Source organism: Ammodytes marinus, assembly GCF_949987685.1.
Source record: "Ammodytes marinus genome assembly, chromosome: 13".
Lineage (NCBI taxonomy): Eukaryota > Metazoa > Chordata > Actinopteri > Uranoscopiformes > Ammodytidae > Ammodytes > Ammodytes marinus.
The window spans coordinates 5927742-5950608 of NC_137217.1; the positions used below are offsets into that span (position 1 = coordinate 5927742).

General features: G+C 43.3%; 1 protein-coding gene across 1 annotated transcript in view; it reads right to left on the reverse strand.

Annotated features, from left to right (window-relative positions):
- LOC307259790 (low-density lipoprotein receptor class A domain-containing protein 4-like) overlaps window positions 1-22867 on the reverse strand; it is a gene marked incomplete at its 5' end in the record, with an annotated part of 146500 nt that overhangs the window by 111014 nt on the left and 12619 nt on the right. The window contains one exon of the mRNA XM_080039791.1: window positions 9115-9255. Within this exon, the coding sequence (XP_079895917.1) occupies window positions 9115-9255 (141 nt within the window). The remainder of the gene's footprint in view (window positions 1-9114; window positions 9256-22867) is intronic.

Consider the following 22867-nt stretch of genomic DNA (forward strand, 5'->3'; position numbering starts at 1 on the left):
CAATGCATGTGGTCTGGTGGGTCACTACTACTGTCTGTCTAACCACCATCCATGCCCTAAACCCAACGGCACCATTTAATTAGCAAGCATCCTGCAGGCTCCATCCATTTGCTGCCTAATTGACCCGTGAGTGAGTCGCCGGTGGAGATCAAGTCACTGGCAAATAGACAAACAGCTGCACACTGAGTGAGACCTCCGCCATGTTAACAGTAATAATTACACAGCAAGTCGCCTCCCAAACGTGGTATTTGAGGGTCAGAACTGAGCGAGTAGAGAGATAGGGGGGAGGAAGAGGGGATGAGAGAATTAGAAAAATGGAGGAGAGAGGGCAAGCTGCAGCGAAGGCTTGTTCAACCATGAGATTAGGGCTAAGTGATGAAAAGCAGGGAGGTAATAGAGACAGAGACTACTTGGTAAGCCTAAGGTAAGAAAAAAAAAAAAAAAATTTTTTTTTTTATTTTTTAGGTCTGGGTGAGACAAAGGAATTAAGATAATAGGAATTCTACGATAATAGTCACCGGGCTGGATCGAATAAATGGGGCCCGGATAAACAGATTCAGCTTCAATAAAAAGCGCCAAGGCCCCCAAGCAGCTCCGAGTTGAGACAGTGAATTAACATGGGTGTCTGGAAATGTTAGTCTGTACAAAAAGGATACAATCACTCTAGCTCCTACAAAAAAAAACATCAAACAAACTAATCTAATCTGGTGGACATACCGCAAAAGCCAGACAATAAAAAGGCACTCAACAGAGACGTGAAAAAAACAAGAAGATTCAAGCTGCACTTGGGTTATTTTGAAGTTGGAATGAGGGACACAGGTAACCCTTTAGACAGCCCCAAAAGCCTTTTAAAACATCCAGCAGACCAACCCCTGCTCCTCCACTGTCAGATCAGAAACATGGCTCTATAGTCTTTATCTAATCCCTTTTCTAGTGTGATAATGATCAATCTCTCCATCAACTGTCTCACTGCAAAATGAAAAATACCAAGATAACTCATAAGAAATGGCAGCCAGGGCTTTTAGTGACTGGCAAGGTCACTACAGCAGCCCTTCACTGTTTAAGTGGCACTACTCTCAACATGAAATCAAACTCCACTCTTCAGTTGTTTTCCTCTTCCAATACAAGATAGTACCCATGATAGCGCCGCCTCTGTTAAGTCGGTCGTTGTAGCGACGTTAGCGGCTAATGTTAGTGTCCAATGCGTTTCTACTCTAGTCTCCATCAGGGCGATTATTTACAAATGTTGTAACCTTCAGACCTATACCATTCATAGATCGTGTCATAGATTTTCTCTCAGAAACGGTGTGTCTCGAGAGAGAGGACAGAAAAAAAGGCAACTTTTATTGTATCAGAAAAGTGTTGAAGTCATCAGCTGAACACAACAGCCTTCTGTCTGTGGAAGGCACTCAGACAGTGTGAAATGGAGGAGCAGTCAATAATGAGCCTTCACAGAGTTATGACTCTTCAGCACAACACACAATCAATCAGCAGGTCCGAAGAGAGAGGCTTGTATAGCGAGATGCTATTGAAGTGGCCCGTTCAACACTGGACTTGGGATCAATGGCTAAGCTAGAGTTGACCATCGATCCAAGCCATTCTCTCTGGTCTCCCACTTCCCTGTCTGTCCCCCTCCTCACACTTCAGCAGAGCCTAACAAGCCCACACAGCTGAGACTATAGCCTGGCTGAAAACGGCAGCACGTGTGGCCTTGTACCACACATGGAACACTTTGTGAAAAACACACAGTGAAAAAAAAAACTCATATTCTTTCTCAAATGATCATCATTGCTAAACGGTGCATTAGCCACCACTCTTTCTAATGTCTCTTATAACTACACCCTGCTGTTTGAAGAGAGCCAGACATTTTAGCGTCCCTCTGTAATAGGTGTGTTACTTATCTTGACGTGTTGGCAAAAAGTGCACTAGTAATAATGGACAGAAGCAAGAATACTTTAGTTTTTGTTATGAACCATCTAGTGTTGTCACTGGTAGAGGGCTTTGGTCCTAAAGGTTTTAGTATATGTGCGATGACCAAAAACAAAATCTCTATATTTTTGCAGATTATGATATTTCCTGGTATGTTGCATTCCTCAAAAATTTGTAAAAATAAAACAGAACACTCAACAATGAATGTGTAAAAGCCTTGTATATTTGTTCACATTTGGGGCGTTACTCATTTCAGTATGCTCTAATGAGGTATTAGCAGCAGTTCCTGTTTGCAGTGTACACAAATTAAATTATTGAAGGTAATGGTCAAATGAGAGCAGTATTAGGCCACCGCTGCTGGGAAATGAGACTGTGCCTGCACTATTTCTAATTTGTATCTGGACACACAGTCTGTATCAGAGCATGTTTTTTTTTTAATAAGAAACAACTGCATTTTCAGTATTAACTATTTTCCCCAGTGGCAACATGTTGTCAGTAAAACACAGAACACACACACAGGGACACAGTGTGGTAAGGACAGACAATGGCCCCTCCTCTCCTGGGTTGTTCTAACAGCTGTAGAGTTGATTTAACCTGGTCATTATATTTGAAGGGGAAGGCACATTTACAATTCCCACATTGTGAATGTGGACATCAGAGATAATGATATCCTATGGAAGTGTAAGTTGCACTGATTAATATCAATATGTTTGGCTGAGTTGAGAAAAAGGACAATTTTTTTTCTTCTCAAATCCACCTTGTATGTGCTTCATGTTTCTTCCTAGCCTTTCCTTCAATGCTTCTGTCCCCTCCCCCCTCCTCCCCCCTCTACCCCAGAGGAGGCTTTGGGCTTTTTGCCCAGCTGAATGTCCACGTCTATTACACACACCAGGCCCTCTCATTTTTGTAATGGTTAAAAAATGCCATCCGGAACTATGAGTTCAATTACAGAGGGGCACAGCCAATTCCCCCACCTCTCCCTGTGTGACGTTAATATCCCAGACCAATGTTGTTTCAATTATACATGAGCTGTACACCGACTGTACAAGCCCATTGCACATGTGTAACACCTCCACCTATGCAAACACACAAGCACTGCTGTGATGTAGTATCAACAAAACCGCGAGTGATCGGTTTAGAAGTATATCAGGGCATTGAAGAAGTCTGGACTGGTGCATGCTGGGATGTTGGAATGGATAGAGGTGGTTACAGGGATGGGGGTTGACAAATCCGACACAGCAGTAGGGCTGGATATGGTTTCAAAAGTGTCAATATCGATACAACAATGATCCCTTGACTTCAATGCCGGTTTCAGGCAAGTATGGGGATTGGAACGCAGCAATTGTCTCTCATCAAAGCATCCAGTGAAAAGCTGTGCCCCTGTGTTAGGGCATCTTGTCTGCCAGCCATAGCATAAGTCAAATATATTTTGATTTCACATTAAAGCCACAATAATGCAGCGATAACACAGGTAAGGAATGGTGTGTGCGTGTGTGTGTGTGTGTGTGTGTGTGTGTGTGTGTGTGTGTGTGTGTGTGTGTGTGTGTGTGTGTGTGTGTGTGTGCGTGTGTGCTTGCGTGCGTGCGTGCGTGTGTGTGTGTGTATTCAGTATTCAAGTATGGCAAGTACACACTGTGCTCAGCAAACAGAATATCACTTCAGGCCATCACTTGATTTGTTGTGGCGGTCAAACGCTAAGCTAATGTATTGTATAAAGGTTTGTCTGGGTGTATTTGTGACTTACTTGCATGTCACTTTAGCATAGAGATGAGTGTATGCTACGCTATGGTTTTAAAAAAATCATAAAAAAAGTGGAGCTTTATTGTTTGCTGAACATTTTTTATGCTAAAATGTTCTTACAATATGCCTGTGATCTGTGAATGCGAATGTGAGTGTTCTAAAACTGCAAATGTAGAGCAAGACTACGTAATGTCTGCAGAGCAACCCACTGTGCCTAAAAATCCCCAATTGTGGGACAATATGAGTACAGAGGAAGACAAGTAATGGTTATTACACAGTAAAATGTTCTTTGCTATCATTAGCTACCATACGCTACTGGCTGCTATACCAATCTAAATAATGCTGTAGCAGTAAAACCCCTGGGTGCTCTGAACCGAGCAGAGGTTTGTTTTATGTCTAATAAAGACCTTGCTTCATTTGAAGGTGGAACATATAAGCTTTGATGGTCTTTAATTGATCTGTTCTTCTATTTGATTCAACACAGAGCTTCTTCAGCAGTATTTGTAGGGAAAGCACAGGAGCAACACGTTTCTTCAATAACCACTGTTTGCATTGTATCTTGAAAACCTGTTTTAAGAATTTCTATTCCACAATACAAAACACAATATTATTGGCGACGAAGATGAGTAAGACATGTCTCCTTATAAATGATCTATGTTCAAATAAGTTCCAAATAAGGTGTTGCCATGAGCAGCAGCTAGGAGAATAGCCCCTTCTACATGTCAGTCAGCATATTCTGAATGAACCAGCTATGTTCACTAGTAGTGGTAGAAGAGTTGTGATGTCAGCGCGTTGTATTCCAACAATTATTCCTATCCCATCCAAAGACAATGAACACTATCTATGTCAATATCGTTGTCTTGCATTGCTTTGTCAACCACAAATATTACTTTGAAGGACGTTTAGGAGGAGAGCGAGAGAGGGGGAGAAAGAGGGGGAGAGAGAGAGAGAGAGAGGGAAAGAGGAGAGAGAGAGCGAGGGGGTAAAAGAGGGAGGAGAGGAGAGGAGAGGAGAGGAGAGGAGAGGAGAGGAGAGGAGAGGAGAGGAGAGGAGAGGAGAGGAGAGGAGAGGAGAGGAGAGGAGAGGAGAGGAGAGGAGAGGAGAGGAGAGAGAGGGAGGGGGGAGAAAGAGGAGGGAGAGAGATAGAGAGGGATAGAGGAGAGAAAGAGAGCGATGGGGGAAAAAGAGGGGGGAGAGAGAGAGAGAGAGGAGAGGAGAGGAGAGGAGAGGAGAGGAGAGGAGAGGAGAGGAGAGGAGAGGAGAAAGAGTGAGAGAGGGGAGAGAGAGGAAAAGAGAGCAGAGGAGGTGCAGCAGGGAGCTTTAGTGCAGGGAGTCAGGCTGCAGTGTGTCTAGACAGTATTCATTATCCATCTGTCTGCCACTGCCACGGCAACAGCCAGCGGCTACAACAGGACGGCAAACTCCATTACCACAGAAACATGTTCTGTGTCCCTCTCTCTTCCTCTTCTTTCAATTCCTCTCTCTCTCTCTCTCTCTCTCTCTCTCTGTCTCTCTCTCTCTCTCTCTCTTGTCTCTGTTATCCTTCATGTCCGGCCCTCTGTCTCACTTCCAGCTCCTTTTTCCTTTTTTTCCCTGAGTCTGTCTGCACTCTTTTCAAATCCCTGCCTAATTTTGCCAATCTTTTTCTTCTTTTTTTCTCTCTCTCCCTCCCTCCCTCCCTCCCTCATACCATCCCTCTCTTTCTCCCTAGCCCCCCCCCCCCCCGTGTGTGTGTGTGTGTGTGTGTCTCTCGCTTTCTCTGGGGCATCACCAGAAAATGTGCGCCGCGCTCAGAAAATTTGCAATCATCGTATACAGCTTTTCCCATAACCCCGGCCGCAGACACTCGCATTAACATTCGCTCTAGACAGCTAAATATTTTAAGTACCCGGCTCAGGATTCTATCCATTGGAAATGAGTGCCCACCCCCCCAACCCCCCAACTGCCACTACCCCTCCCTCCCAAAACAACAAAAAAAAAGGTTGTTCTTAGAGCCTGGCGGAGGAAAAGAAGGGTTCACGAAAAGAGTAAAGGAGAAGAAGTGGGGTAAATTTAAGAAACAACAAGGCTGGCAGGTTTGAGAGGTGAGGCGCATTCGAAGTAGGGGAGGGGAGGAAGGTAAGGAGCCAGACACAGACGCACACACACACACACACACACACACACGCACACACACACACACACACAAACACACACACACACACACACACAAACGACAAGGATGAAAGTGCTGCTGTAAAAAGTTTTCCCTCACGTCCCTAAAAGTTGTTGAAAGAGAACGCTGCGGCACATCAAAGTGGCCTGGAAGACAGCCATCAGAGCCCAATGGTGTCCTTCACCCTCTCTCTCTGCATCTCTCTCTCTCTGTCTCTCTCTCCCTCTCTCTCTGTCTGTCTCTGTCCCATCTCTGCGTGGTCTCTCTCCCTCCCTCTCTCTCTGCCTCTATCTCTCTATCTCTCTATCTCTGTCTCTCTGTCTCTCTGTCTCTCTCTCTCTGCCTCTATCTCTCTCTGTCTCTCTGTCTCTCTCTCTCTCTCTCTGCCTCTATCTCTCTCTCTCTGCCTCTCTCTCTCTCTCTGTCTCTGTCTCTCTCCCTCTCTGTCTCTGCCTCTATCTCTCTCTCTCTCTCTCTGCCTCTCTCTGTTTCTCTCCCTCTCTCCCTCTCTCTCTCTGTCCCATCTCTGCATGGTCTCTCTCTCCCTCTCTCTCTGTCCTATCTCTACATGGTCTCGCTCTCCCTCTCTCTCTCTCTCTCTCTCTCTCTCTGTCCTATCTCTGCATGGTCTCTCTCTCCCTCTCTCTCTCTGTCCTATCTCTGCATGGCCTCTCTCTCTCTCTGTCCCATCTCTGCATGGTCTCTCTCCCTCTCTCTGTTTCCCTTGATGGTGAAGCATCCAGTGTGCTCTCATCTGGTTCCCTGGACACTAGTGCTCCTCAGTGGGAGGTGGGCGGGGCTTATGAAAGCAGAAAAAATTATTTTCTAATAAAACATTTGGGGCAGAACGAGACATGGAAAAGTAAAAAAAGGTGTTTGAGGATGATGCTTCAGATGGATATGTAGGCCTACTTAGTGTTGGACACCTTACCTGTCTTCCTGAGCCTTCCGCTTTAAATGATCCCGCTTAGCACATGGGTACTAAATAATGACCTACATTGAGGAATAGAATTTGGTTTGTACTGATTTATAAATGTTTTTATTGCTTATGATACAAAAAAAAATGGGCCGCTACTGTGGGAGCGTCTTCCATAGCAACGCACAAAGCAACTATGTAGCAGCTCCGTGGACAAACTTCTTCACGTCTAGAATGGAGATTCTTCCCACATTGACCATGACTCCAATCGTGTATTGCTCTCTACATACATACAGTCATGTAGTAAAACAGTGTCCCATTGTGTTTTTGAGTTGTATGTAACTGTTTGGAGACGTCTATCAGTGGATCGATATGACATGAAGTGATCCATCAAAAACAATGTCCATAGCAACAGTCTGTCACCCGAACAACGGTGAATCATCCTAAACAGCGGTCAGTTATCCAGAGATATCATACAGTAGAATGCTGCCATTGACCAATCAGAACACAGCATTTATCAGTGCCGTGTCATAAGAAAATATCTGCAATGTGTCACCGCCAGACACCAAAGAGTGTAGAGGGGGGCAGCTCACGCAACATTTTCTCTATTTGCGCAGTTAGTTTGACGACATGGCTCTTTGTAGCCTATCCAGGCTCCAGAAATGCAATCAGATCGCAGAAGCCTTTCCCCTCAACAACGCTAACGGGCAGGATATCCCCGGTTCTCAATTTAGCCGTCAAACCAGAGTTTGTTTTGCACTGCGGCTCACACCTAGTGCAAGGTATCACTGGGAATTTCACTGTTACCCACCGTCACCGAGTTTAAACCCAGGTTAGACTAGGTGTATCGCTGCTTTGCTCGCCAAGGCTTTTGTGTTTTAAGGTGATTAAACATCGGTCTTGGACAAAAAAAATGCTCCCACACTGGACTCTGACATTTTCATGCACGCGCCTTACAGAACTGCTTTTTCGGTGGCCGAAATGTCGGTGCATCCCTACTGAGCATGCCCATATATATCACCCCCTTACTAACTGACACAGACATGCATTTGACCCTGTTTCCACTATACTGGGTGACTACACACAAGCATTCACAAACGTTTTTCCAAATGTCACTTATGGGGACGAATGAAGACATTTTGCCCCACGTGACAAATTACACAGATGCCAACAGTGTCATTTGGGCTTGGCTAGGAATACACATCAGATGCAAAGACATGAACGGTGACTGAGCACTAAGCATTCATATGTTCAATGGTCATCAAACATGACCTGTGAGACATTGCACGCTCCTCACTAACCAACTGTCCTTTCATCTGCTGCCTGTGTTCTACTGTGGATACTGTGAAACTGACTTGAAATTTTGGAAAAACCATCTTTGTTTTTACCTATTTGCCCTATTTTGTTTTTATGGTGTTCTATTTGCTATACGAGCTGTGTTGATTGTTCTTTAAGTATGCATTTGGATTCATTATTGAGTGTCTTGTCGTCTCAGATGTTCCTGTGATCTGACTCTACGCAGCCCCTCGGCTCTGTCGTAAAAGATCACGGTTATTGTGTTGTTTGTTTCAATGCCCAATGGAGGTTTATGATCAAAATGCCTATTTAGTAAATCTGCAGCTAATGTGCTACGAAATTCACAGCTTTTTTTCATTTTATTTTTTTTAACATCCACAAGCAGCACAAGTTCTGTCCTAGAGAATCCTTCTATCCTGTAAAGAAAGGGTTCTTACTCGAGTGGAAAGGTGGCTTGCAGTACCACACCTCCCCGAAGAAAAGACTTTTGCAGCTCAGCATCCACATCACATCTGACAAAGAGACCCCAGGGACAAGACAACTGAGAGAGAGAAAGAGAGAGAGAGCAAGAGAGAGAGAGAGAGAGAGAGAGAGAGAGAGAGAGAGGAGAGAACACCTTGAGTGTGTCAGTCTGTCTGCCTGTGTGCGTGCGTGCGTGTCTGTGTGGGAGTGAGGCCATTTTTTAAAAAGTGAGGGCATTTTGCCTGGTCCTCACTTCTTTAAAGGGCTGTTTGAGATTCAAGAAAAGGTGTTGAGGTTCAGGGATGAATTAGGTTTGAATTAGGGTAAGTGTGAGGGTTAGGGTTAGGGATATTTTTTTTTTGATGATTAGGGTTACGGGTAAGGGGCTAAGGAATGCATTATCTCAATGATGGTCCTCACAAATATAGAATTACCATATTGTGCATGTGTGTGTGTGTGTGTGTGTGTGTGTGTGTGTGTGTGTGTGTGTGTCTTTGCGTGCGTGCGTGCGTGCGTGCGTGTGTTTGTGCCAGGTAAAAACAGAGAGAGAGAGAGAGAGAGAGAGAGAGAGAGAGAGAGAGAGAGAGACATAGGCGGAGTATTGTGCAGCACTCACAGTTGAAGATGCCCGGCGGAGGGTGCTGGGTGACCACGGGGCAGTTCTCCTCATCACTGTTGTCCCCACAGTTATTCAGCTGGTTGCAGATCAGCGAGCCCAGACGCAAACAATTCCCATTGGTGCAGTGGAACTTGCACTCTGTGGAAAGGGAGGGCAGGGGAGGGAGGGTAGGGTAGGGAGGGAGGGAGGGAGGGAGGAGGGGGAGGACAAGTTGAGAGAGAGAAAAAAATATTTCTTAGCACAACTATTTCACACCTTTAGTTCTCTGAATATAGCCACGCTCACAGTCCAGAGGCAAACGTTGTAGCTTCTAAAGAGAGAGGAACATCTATTGCAGCATGTCCGTCCTGGGAGAGGGATCCCTTACTTTGTCGACTCTCCCTGAGATTTCTTAAATTTTTTTAATCCCGGGTTTTTACTGGGAGTTTTTTCTCAGCCGAGCTAAGGGTGTAAGGGCAGGGTGTCATATTGTATGAAATGTAAAGCCCACTGAGACAAATGTATTTGTGATTTTGGGCTATACAAATACAACTGATTTGATTTGAGAGGAACACAATGTCTTATTCCTTCAAGGTCTGTAAGTGTGTGCTGCCTGCTTTTAAGGAATGATTGGACCTGATCGATCCGCTCCCCATCTCTGCAGTTGGAACATTTTGAAAGACGAACACAATCAAGCAATAATGAATGCTTTGAATAAGGAATTACTGTTTAAAAAAGGTGTTAAAAAATAGAATGAATAGGCCCACACAGATACAACAGTGTCAATGCAGTAGTAGTGGATGCAAGCAGGTTCATGCTGCACAACATATGTATAAAGTATATACACCTATACATATTACATATACATATTTTTTACGAGTTTATTCTATAACATGTAAAGTGCATTACACTGCATTATTTTCAGTGTTATTTCCATGTATAGAATTCGTTTTCATCTACATTTGATTTTACTTTATTTTGTACTCTGAACTTACTCTATATTTATATAATGCACTAGGGCTGCTACTAATTCATTAATCTGTTGATTATTTTCTCGATTAATTGATTATTAATCGATTAGTGTTTTGGTCCGTAAAATGTCAGAAAATGGTGAAAAATGTTGATCAATTTTCCAAAGCCCATGTTGACGTCCTCAAATGTATTGTTATGTCCAAAACACACAGATATTTCAGTTTACTGTCATAATAGGATTAAAGAAACCAGAAAATATTCACATTTGAGAAGCTGAAATCAGAGAATTTGGACATTTTTTATTAAAAAATTACTCAAAGCGATTCATCGATTATCAAAATAGTTGACGATTATTTTAGTAATCGATTAATAATCGATTTGTCGATTAATCGTTGCAGCTCTATAATGCACCTAAGCTCTATACCCTTTATATCGTCGTGTCCTTGCACTACTTTTGAGTATATTTGTGTCTCTCTCTCTTCCCTCCTTCTATTGCATTGTTGAGAGGAGCCTGGGACTTAAGAATTTCATTGCCACTGTGATTGTCGTCGTTGCATATGATGAATAAACCGTCTTAAATATTAAAGTGTGTGAAAGCATCGATATAATGTAAAGTTAACTAAAATGTTCAACTACTAGGTTATGTACACCTCTGCCCGTAATTTACGCCTCAGAATTTGCAAGGTCATGTGAAATTCTTATTCATTTTATTCCTTTTTTGTTTTAACCAGTTAGTTGGTTGAGTTCACACAGAAACGAGGCCAGGCGAAAATGTGGTTTCCGGTTCAAAACATCAAACAAACAAACAAACAAACAGCTTTTCAAATGGGGGAGCCTTTGATGTGCCTCAGCCCCCGAACCATTGGCCTAATACTGTACTGTCAAGGTTATTACCAAAAAAAACGCTTATTTTTCCCCCAAAATATTAATATGGCTGATTAGCACTATCTGGTGGTAAAAAAAAGAAAGAAAACGAAAAAAACAACAACACTTCCAAACAAAATGAAAAAGGGAAAATATATAGAGTGTATTGTCGAGGGGGGATGAATAATCACGCGGAACTTTTAATCATAATGAGGCAAAAAGAAAATAATTTGATACACTGGGAAGCGAGGCTGTGTCAGTTTACCCCTGGAGTGTGCTGAGAGTGGTTAGGTGCAAAGAAAGATGAATGGGGGTTGAATGATAAGGACTCGCACACGCATAGTTATATATTCTACACAGCAGGCACGTCCAGCACACTGCAGCATATGTCGGCTAGTTTGTGGTTCAATCTGAAATCACAGAAGTCCTTTTTCTCTTTTACAGAGGTTATGATTGACCAATGCTCTGGCCCCATGCTTATAGCTTTTGCTGGCCGGTTGTGGTGTATGCGTTTGATTGACAAGCTGAACCGACCTTGCACTGCAAACCTTTGCTTCCAAGCCAGAAGGTGTTTTGTTAGCAGGGCTGTTAAAGAATAAGGACCACGCCATTCAAAAAGCTAAACCCACATATCTATACATTTTAGAGGTAAGTGATGTCACCTATGGATGTATCTTGAGTCAGCGCAGGTTGGGACGAACAAACACAGACACAGACACAGAGACACACACACACACACACACACACACACACACACACACACACACACACACACACACACACACACACACACACACACACACACACACACACACACACATAGAAAAAGGGTGAAAATTATTTTTCTAATCCCCCTGTAGTGCCTGCAGTCATTCTGTCAGGCTAAACCAAGGTCAAAAAAGGCAGACGAGTCCTGTGCAGCTCGTTAAGCTAACTGCTGTGAACACATGGTAATAATTGATGGTGAGTCATTTAAAAAAAAAATCTAAATTATGGCAGCTGGACAGTAAGAGGACAGTGAGAGAGGGAGATTCTGCTAGGAGTAAATGGTAAAAGTGAGTTAAGGCCATGGCTATTGTAGTGTGGAAAAAACTGATGTGAGCAATGCAGTAGTGTGTTTGGAAGTATTGGTGGCAAGACAAGTTAGAACATAATACCGGCGTACCAAGAGGTTGCTTTCATGTTGAGAATATCTGCTTGGTGAGATCTCTGGTCCCATTCCAACACAATACAGTTGTTTATTTGTTTTCCACAAACATCATCCCTGGTTACTCAGGATACTCAACAGACCACAATGTCAACTCATGTTCTCACCCTGGCCTTACATAACAGTATAAACTGTTCACATGTGTGTGGCTTATAAAGACTACATGTTGTCTAAGAGAACACATTGTTTGAGTTTTCAACACTTAGAAAAAGTCCGATAGCGAGTGATAATTCCGTCTTTGAACTGATTTTTAATCAAGCAATTATACACTGTAGCGTGAATAGCAAACTATTGAACTCTTGGAGAAAAAAAAAATGTACAGACTATTTTTTCCACTTCAACTTGATTTAAAGTGAAGTGACAAAGTTCCACTGTGTTAACGTGGGCTCTGATTCATCCCCGCCAACACAATAGTTACTCTTAATTAAAAACTCACGAAAAACTTCAACTAAATAGCAAATTGAGCTGTGGAGGCGGGTTCGGAACGTTGTTGTGTTGTGAACTGCTGCGTGTCATCTCCATGGACACGCTTGTTTAACAGTGTTTTACAGTTTGTTTTCTCTTAGATTTATGATGCAGAGGGTGAAAAAAAAAATACAAAACACAATCCTCCTACAACAAAGGGAAATCAATCATCGAGCAAAACGAGAACTCGAGAGTGACATGAGAAAAAAAACAAGAAACCGGGAAGGAACCAGGAGTTACCAGACAATGCCAAGCAGGGGGCCATTGGAACTCCAGGCTTAATGTGCGATAATGTGTATTTATTAATGTGTATATAATGTGCAATTCAAATAGAACATCCAGCAGTTTTACCATTGAACTTCCATTACTCCTGGGGAACTCATAAGAAAGAAATGACAACATAAGAGAAGATATCCTGACAGTACACTATCAACAATGCATGTTCTTCATTCACTGGACATGTTTCATGTTTCATTATATATCAAATATATCAGTTTGGATTTCATAGTTAGGGCGGTGTCGTAAGGTCGGCATGTTGGGAAACCTCATGGACTTAAGTGTAATGGTATGTGTGTTCCAACTTTGCTTGTGTGTTTTTGTGCACAGCTTGCACTGTCGGGTTGCTGTCTTTAATTAGTTATCAAGAGAAAATGCAGCTTGCAAAGAAAGGGTTGAATAACACTATTGTTTTTGACAGTTAGCCATATTTAAATAAACAGCATACAAATAAAACTACATCTCCTAACTCGTGAAAAATCCGCCGCACTACATTTCTTTTGTAAAGAAATTTGAAAACCTACATCGTTTGCACCCATGTTTACCTTCAAGCTGTTTTCTACTTTCATGCCATTGTTGGTGCGCTGCTACATCTGTTAGCAAGTCGTCACTTTTGCTATTATTATTTGCACTATCCTGTTGCCTCTGTAACCCCGAAAAGGTCCCCACTGTGGGACTAATAAAGGGTTTTCTTATCTAATCTTATCTCGCATGCACAAGAGTAAACACAATGGGGACCCTCCCATAATAACATCACACCATAGCGCTAATGGCTAAAGGGTTAATTGTTTTTTAACCAGACAACAGACAGCTAGTATATGAATAATGGACACACTGCACAGCGACTGGGGTTAACAGGGACCCATCAGGTCATTTTTCCTTTGGCCCCTAAGCAGTTTAAAGTGGATGCAAGCCTGTAATTAAGTTTCAGCCAGATTATTCACCCTATGGGGGGGGGACATTATTTTCTACTGTTTAACATTTGATGAGCTACTGTTATGGAAAGATTGATGTAAAAAATTATTCTTCGCAAGGAAAAGTGGAAGCAAATGCTATAAACAAAATTCATTGATGTCTGGTGGGGGGGGGGGGGACATCCCGTAACCTGGACACACACACACACACACACACACACACACACACACACACACACACACACACAGAAAGACACATCAAACACCTTGCAGGCCTGTTCCTGGTGTGAGTCCTTCCGAGTGAGCGACCTAATGACACTGCACATTTTCTCCTCTCTCTCTCCCATAACAAGAACAGCTTGTTCTGCTCTTGTCTAGACGGTGGCGGGGGGGAAACAGAGATCCGATTCAAAGAACAGACCAGCATGACCGTTCTCTGGAACAAACTCTCTCCCCTTCTTCTGAGTGGCAATTAGTGAAGCCTCGGTGACTTGCCTCTCCTCTCCTCTCCTCTCCTCTCCTCTCCTCTCCTCTCCTCTCCTCTCCTCTCCTCTCCTCTCCTCTCCTCTCCTCTCCTCTCCTCTCCTCTCCTCTCCTCTCCTCTCTCTGTCTTTCATTCCTCTTTCAGTCTCATCTTCTCTCTCTATCTTCTCTTTTCCAGCTCTATCACTCTCCCAGCTTATCTTTTCCCTCAGTCCATCCTTTTTACTCTTTTTTTTCACTCCCATTCAGCTGTCATATGAATTTGAAGTAAAGCTTTGAAATGTGAGGCGACAGTAAACCTGTCCTCACGTGGTGAATTATGCCTCATCCTCCTTTTACTAACATAGACACTACAGATTAATAGAGCCTCATTTCCACTAAGTGGTTTGGTTTTGGTTAGGTACGGCTTGTTGAGTTTTCACTGTCAAAAGTTGTAAAGGGTACCAAGACAAGTGAGGCGAGCCGCACCTATATTTGTCACCCTTTTGTTGGGGTACCAAACTGTCCCCAAAGGTTTCCAAAAGGGTGGAGCTACACAATGCAGTCAGTTGATTGGTCGACGGAATCATCATTTCCATGTGAGAGATAAACCACCGTATATAGTGACCTCGGCAAGAGTAAGATTTCGGCGTGCAGCTCTTTGTTTATTGTGTGGTGTTTTAACACTTCATTGAGTCAATCAGCAGGCTGAACTGTGTCCTGCTGACACTGCTATGATGTCACCATAGGTAGGTAGCTGCCGCGGCCAGCGCTGTTCGACGGCTCTGATACATAGCCTGTATTTACTCTGATGGCAGCTTACACAGTCCGGAATGAACCAAGCCTACCAAGTAATGGTACTATCGGCAGTGGAAAAGTAAGCCAGATCCATGGGTTACTGTGCCCTGCCGAACCGAACCGTGCCGTGCCTGGGCTGCTCAGTGGAAACGAGACTTCAGTGTCATTTCAAAATGCCAGAGTGGTGAGATGGAGTTGTGATGAGTAGATACTTCAATGTGAAGGATGGAGAACTGAGCAGGAAGCAAACAAAAGAACTCCGTCCTAAAACACCATCAAACAAGAACCGGTCTGCTGTATACGGCAGCTTTAATGAAATGAGGTCACAGTAGATAGATATTGTTTAGACAGAGATGTCATTACCTGTTAGGTCAATATCTTTCTACTGCTTTTAAACAAAATGTCTTCACATCAATGACCATGACAGTATACAACATTGCAGGCAGTCTTTCTAAAGTCTGACATTTCTAGTCAGCCTTTTAAACTTCATTCAATATAATCTACTTACAACATTATGATATGGGATTGCAAACGTTGTTTACTCTTGTTTGCAGTACTCTCAGGGTTAAATGGTGAACTACTGTCCTATAAGTCCTATTGACTCTACAACTAACTATAGAATGCTGATGGAAGTCATTAGAACAGCACATTATCAATGATCTGTCTGCCTGCCTTCTGGCCTGTCTGCCTGCCTACCTGTACCTGCCAGTGCCTATGTCCTCCATACACAGGCTAGAAGATTAGCGTTGTGCTAACTTGGCCATCCCCTGAGGTCACATGACTTTACCTTGCAGACTTTAGTGGTTCCAGCTACAGTTTCCACTCAGCCAGTGTCTAATAGAATTTATTTATTCAAGAGATGAGGCTACTGTCTCATAACTGTCTCTGACCCCTGATAGTGAGGCAGTGTATAATGCAGCCAGCCTGGTCATATATCTAATATGGTGAGACGGTGTGACACGGCTAATGTGAAAGCTCCCTCTGTTTGGACTCCATACATCTCTGGTCTCTCAAAGTTCAGTGCTTGCTATCAGTAAACACATGAATATTTTCTGAATATGCCGACATGCAGCAGTTATATTTCACTTTTGACACTGTGCTGTAATGGAGCCCATTGACAGGTCCAACACAGAACTAAAGGGAGAGTGACGGGATGTCAATCAAGTGCCGTCTGTACACACAGTCCTGACCATGCAGACCGGCCAGGTTTCACTTGTTAACAGCACCTGTGGGACCTAGCATAGCACCAGGCATGCTAACGCCAAGCACTATATCTTTTCTGCTACTTCCATCATTTCTTCATGCGGTCATGTAAGTCAATGGACAGCTTGCAATATGACTCCACCAATCATTAATCAGAGTTACCCTGTGTCGCTATCCATTGTATAAAATGGCTGCTTTCATGTGTCTACTGGCACGCCACATATTCTTGAACAAAAATATGTCTAACTCAAGAAGCAGGCGTAGAAAACGTAGAGATTTTGGACAAACTTTACTGCCAAACTTATAGCCGCCAATAATCACCGAACGTGATCATTTGCATAAGCACTTTTCCCATCTTCTGTCACACTCCCTTCATCATCTCCTCTTTCGCTTTTTCATCTCCGTCTCCCTCCATCATCCCCTTTTGATGGCACTCTGTCACTCAGCTGATCTGAAGAGCCCACAGCCCATACGAAAAGCAGGAGAAAAAAAAGCAGGACAGATGGCAGAGGCAACAATAGAGAGGGAAAGAGAGAGAGAAGGGAAGAGAGAGAGAGAGAGGAAGAAAAAGGGAAGTTTGAGTGAGGAAGAGGAGGAGGAGATAAAGATGATGGTGATGAGACTGTGGATGATGAGAGCTCTGAGGATGAAGGTGATAGACAGTGAGGATATGATAAGCAGTGGGACAGGGAGGAGGACAATGCAAGAGAGGAGCATGAATGAATATGTATTAAGGCATGGCGAGAGGAAGAATGAAACTATAATGTTTCCCATCGAAGGTCTCGAAAATAAATCTTTTTTTCTTTTCTGAATAAATGATTGCTGAGAGACATTGAGCAGACGGGCTTTTTCTTTTTCCTATTATTGCTACGTCCTGTTCCTTTCAACTCACTGCACTGTTCTCTAACAAGGAGAAAACTGCTCATGCACACCCAGACGGAGCATGTGTGACGTGAATTTCCTTTTCAAAAAGAGTGAGAGTGAGAGTGTGTGTGTGTGTGTGTGTGTGTGTGTGTGTGTGTGTGTGTGTGTGTGTGTGTGTGTGTGTGTGTGTGTGTGTGTGTGTGTTATTCCTGTGATATAACAAAGTCTTGTAATCGTTGCTTGCCAGTGACAGACTGGGGGCCGGATACAAATTTCCTAGCAGCGTTGTGTGTGTGTGTGTGTGTGTGTGTGTGTGTGTGTGTGTGTTTATGGGTAAGTGTCTACCAAAGTGTCCTTGGGTGTCCGCAAAGCTTTGTGTGTGTGTGTGTGTGTGTGTGTGTGTGTGTGTGTGTGTGTGTGTGTGTGTGTGTGTGTGTGTGTGTGTGTGTGTGTGTGTGTGTGTATGTGTGTCCGGCGCGTGTGTCTAAATTACAGTCCGAGGGGCTTGCTGTTGCGGCACTCACAGCTCTGAGACCAGCAGCGGCGGCACTGTATACCACATTAAAAGATAGGCAATTTATGGTGTAAACATGCTGTGGCCCAATTCTATTACAGTGCCGTCTGTATGAAGTAGGACCATTAAAGGAATCCTCCAGTGTTAATGCTCAACTCTGTCTTTTTCACCATCCCAGCAGACAGGCTTGCGAGACTCCCGTTATTGATTTTTCTACGCGGAGAAAACTGATTACACCGAGTCATTTTATCATTCCCATAAAGCGCTGACACTAATGTTGGTACTTAGACTTAAAGTCATATTTCAGGGGGAGTTAAAGGATGAATATTTTGACATCATCCTCCCATCACCGAGACACGTCCAATATTTTCTATCATCCTGGATTCATTGGCTCGGCTCTACGGGGTTAGCCCACCATTTAAAGGTGGAGTCAGCAATTCTTGAGCACGTTTGTTTTCCAAATTACTTTCTTTTTTGTTGTCAAAATCAGTGAATATCTCCTTCTGATCAGCTACCTGTAGGCTATGCACTGTTAGCTGCAAAGGAATCCAGTTGAAATGCACAGCCTAGGTCAAAACGGGCATGTACAACACTATCGACTTTCCCATCGTGTTGGGTGTTAATCTGCGTGTCGTCAAATGCTGGCATGCTAACATGCTAAAGTAAGATAGTTGAACCTGGTTAACATTACACCGGCCAAACCTTAGCACAATAACATCGTCACTGTGAATTTGTTAGCGAAGCAACCTCTGTACTGACTGCTACCATTGTAACACTCAGTTCCCCAATGCTTCACTCCTACTGCAGCACATTGAGACTCCATACACGTCTGAATCATAAACGCTGACGAGTGAATTGTAACTTAACTAAGTCAAGTTAATTAATCAACCTCACAATTTGTAGTTCATTTTTTAGGCCATTTGAAAATGTATAAATGTGCCATCTGTCTTTTGACTTAAAATGAAGAATTGAATAAGATATCCTTTATATCACCTTAGCATTGTGGCAGACTTCTACCTTAAAACTCACCAGGGATTGTTATTTTGTTGGGAGTTTTAAACCTCATACTAGGAACTTCTAAATGTTATGAAACACTCTCATTGTTGTGGTCACAGCAGCCCGCTGTGTTTTCCTCCTTCTGTGTCTGCCACTCCCCCTGTCTGTCTCACTTCACACCTGGCCCTCATCTGCAATCACACTCACCTGGTCTTCACCTCCAATCAACTCGTCTTCATAACCCGTGGATTCCCTGCAGTCGGCGCCAGATCGTCCCATGCGTTACAGTGGTAATTATACGTACCTGGCTCCAGTTTATTGTTACCTCGCTCTCGCTCTCGCTCTCTCGTCTCTTGTTGCTTGTTGTTTTTGACCACAACCTAATTTTGTTTTCCTCTACCTGCAGTTATCCGGATCACTCTCTCCAGCTCCCCTGCTTCAGTCTCCCCCCGGCTTCCTTATCCACTACCTGCTTCCCCATCTCTTTAAATAAACCTTTTTTTCAATCAATTCTACACCGTCTCTGTCTGCTCTTGGGTCCAGCATCGTTTACCATAACACTCATTTTCCTCTGATGATCATTAAGCAAACAAGACCATCAATGAAAACAAGGCAATTTTATATAATTATTATTAATGCCCTTGCATAGGTTTGATTTTTCCCTGGAACTTAGACAGAACGTTTCACGGGTTATCGTTCAATTCAGTCCGTATCCCTGAACAGTTATATATGTTATGTTTGTACCAACTCTGAACTTGTTCAACTGAACCAGCTGCAAATGTATTACATTGACATGGGTCCCTCTCATAGACCCTCTATGCCTGGTAAATGGCAAGGTCTTTAGAAATCTACTGCACTAGTTTAGAACCAAGGCTGATTACATCATCAGGGTTACAGTGCTGTGTGAAAGTGTGTGAACCCCTTGAACCTTTTGGAATTTTATTTATTTTAACCATTATTAATTCATTTTTATCAATACCAGCATTTTTTACATGAAATAACAGATGTTTGTTTATCAATTCAAAAATGTCCTTTTCCAGAAATCAATTGTTAAAAGACATAAAACAAATTATTTGCCAACTGTTGTATGTGCAAAAGTTTGTGAACCCTGAGCTGCATTGCTTGAATCGAGCAGGTTGACACAATCAGGTGGGCCAAATTGAGTCATGAAATAGACCAATGTAATGAGAGATCTTTAGGGAAGAAATTGGGTGGCACTAGATAAAACAGAGATAAAACCAGGTCAGTTTAGGCTCACCAAAGTGAACCCATACAGGTCAGACATGCTAAAAGGGAAAAAAATCTCAGAGGATCTCAGGAATAGAGTTTTGATGTTGCACATTTGTTTGGGGACAGCTATAAATTCATATAAAAAATTTGAGCTCCATCGGTCCACCGTGAGGCAAATCATCTACAAATGGAGAACTTTAAGAGTGACTTAAAGAGGACCTATGATGCTTTTTGACTTGTATGACCTATAAACGTTGTTATGATGATTCATAGTCATGCTTAACCATACTAAATTATCAAATAATGACTTACATGCATTTCGACGTATTCCCTGCTGACCGTCTGGGGTGTCTGTGCCGAGCACTAAACACTATTCTAGCCAGTCGAGAAGTCACGTGTTCAAAGCGGTCTACCCTTTGTAACTTTGTGACGTTGCATGTAACTTTGTGAAGTCACCACGCGGATGTTTCCATGTATGGTAATGCTGTCACTTCCCTGTTCGCGTCTGCCTCGCGTCTGCCTCGCGCCCTTATAGGTCCATGCTCGCGCTTCCCGCCACTGAAAGTGTTCCGGAAGGAAGGTAACCAATCACAACGGAGTGGGGTTTGCAGGAGGGGGGGGGAGGGTAGCGGAGATGGCCGATGCACAGGCGGAGGGAGCGGAGATTGCCGAAGCACACACACTCAAGTTTTGACAGGACGTGCTGGATCGCCAAAATAAGAGAAAGAGCTTCCCGAAAATCTACATAGTTTTTTGTGATGTGATTCGTGTCAGGTTGCTCTATAACAGTGTAAAACAAGAAATTAAGACCAGAAAAGTAGTATAATAGGTCCTCTTTAACATCTGCCTAGAAGTGGACTTCCTGCAAAAATATCCTCAAGTGCCACAAGAAAAGTGATTTTTCAGGTAAAAGCCAACCCAAACATTACATCTGGAGATTTGCAGACAATTTGACACCACCATTCTTCACTTGGGAGAAGGTTCTCTTGGTGGTAGGCAGAGTTGCGTTTTTGCCGAAACATGACGGATTTGGTTGTGACCAAACAGTTCAATTTTGGACTAATCTGTCCACAGAATAAGACTTCAGGTATCTCCAGGTGCTCTCTGGCAAAGTTGTGACAAGCAGTTCTGTTCTTTTTTGAGAGCAGAGGCTTCTTCAGCAACCCTCCCATGAAAGCCATTTTGACTGAGTTTTCTTCTTATTGTGGAACCATGCACATCTGTCCCAGATGCTGCAAGAGAGGTCTGCAAATCACAAGATTTTTAACTGAAAAATCACTTTTCTTGTGGCGCTTGAGGATATTTTTGAAGGAAGTCCACTTCTAGGCAGATGTTCAGTCACTCTTAAAGCACTCCATTTGTAGATGATTTGCCTCACGGAGCTCAAACTTTTTTTTAAATTATTTATAGCTGTCCCCAGACAAATGTGCAGCATCACAACTCTATTCCTGAGATCCTCAGATATTTGTTTTCCCTTTTAGCATGTCTGACCTGTATGGGTTCACTTTGGTGAGCCTAAACTGACCTGGTTTTATTTACGTTTTATCTAGTGCCGCCCAATTTCTTCCCTAAAGATCTCTCACTACATTGGTCAATTTCATGACTCAATTTGGCACATCTGATTGTGTTTACTTGCTCGATTTAAGCAATGCAGCTCAGGGTTCACACACTTTTGCAGATACAACAGTTGGCAAATAATTTGTTTTATGTCTTTTAACAATTGATTTTTGGAAAAGAAAAATTTTGAATTGATAAACAAACATCTGTTATTTCATATAAAAAATACTGGTATCGATAAAAATTAATTAATAATGGTAAAAATAAATAAAATTCCAAAAGGTTCAAGGGGTTCACAAACTTTCACACAGCACTGTATATGAAGGACATTGTACAAGTTTCTCTATAGGCTGAATACTCCTGGGGACCAAAAACTACTTCTTCTGTTTTTTTTTTGCATTCTGTGGACAATAGCAGAAGGCTCTTAAATGTTGCTACTGCCAGCAAGATTAGCAAGGTAACTGGGCTCTGCATTTTCCATGGTAACAGTGAATTGTCCGTGTCAGACTGTTTAATGTCCCCTTGGTCTCCATCACTCCCTGTATTTCAGTCTCTTTCTTTCTCTTTCTCTCTCTCTCTCTCTCTCTCTCTCTCTCTCTCTGTCTGCCTGCAGCGCTGCATCCTTGGTACGAGGCGAGCAGCAGCTTTAGCAGGCCACTACGGTAATAAATGTGTTGCTGATGCGTCTGTGAGCCATGAAGGATTGGGGCATCTTTCCAACCTGCTGTCTCTCTCTCACAGCCTCACTCCTCGTTTTTTCTTTTACCCTCTCCTGTCCACCGCTCCCGTCACCCTCCCTTCCTGCTCTCTTCTTCTGTCTCCTCTCCTCTTTCGCCTGCCCTCCCTCTGTCTCTCCTTGTCTTATCATCTTATTCTCCCTTCTCTTTTTCCCATTGTGTCCTCTACTTTCCCCCAAATTCTGTCTATCCGTCTACCCTCACGTCTCCTCCTCTTTCCCCCGCCCCGCTCTCTCTCTCTCTCTCTCTCGCTCTGGCTCTACCAGGATAATTAAGCATGTCTGAGTTGTGCTGACTCGGCACAACGGGCGCCCACAGTGAAAGACAGAGGGATAGAGAGAGAGAGAGAGAATGAAGGAGACAAGCAGAAAGAGAGAGAGAGAGAGAGAGAGGGATAGAGAGAGAGACCTTCAGGCTGTGTCTCCTTTCTGCAGTCCAGACAGTGCATCACTACTGCTTTGGCCTGTTGTGTGTGTGTGTGTGTGTGTGTGTGTGTGTGTGTGTGTGTGTGTGTGTGTGTGTGTGTGTCCATGTAACTCTCTGATTTTTGTTCACTGCTGTACAACCTTCAGAAATGGTATAGTCACTATACGGCCCCAGAAGTGATGTCCCCACAATACCATAAAGACAGGTATGTGTGTGTGGGTGTGTGTGTGTGTGTGTGTGTGTGTGTGTGTGTGTGTGCGTGCGTCTGTGTGTGTGTGTGCATCTG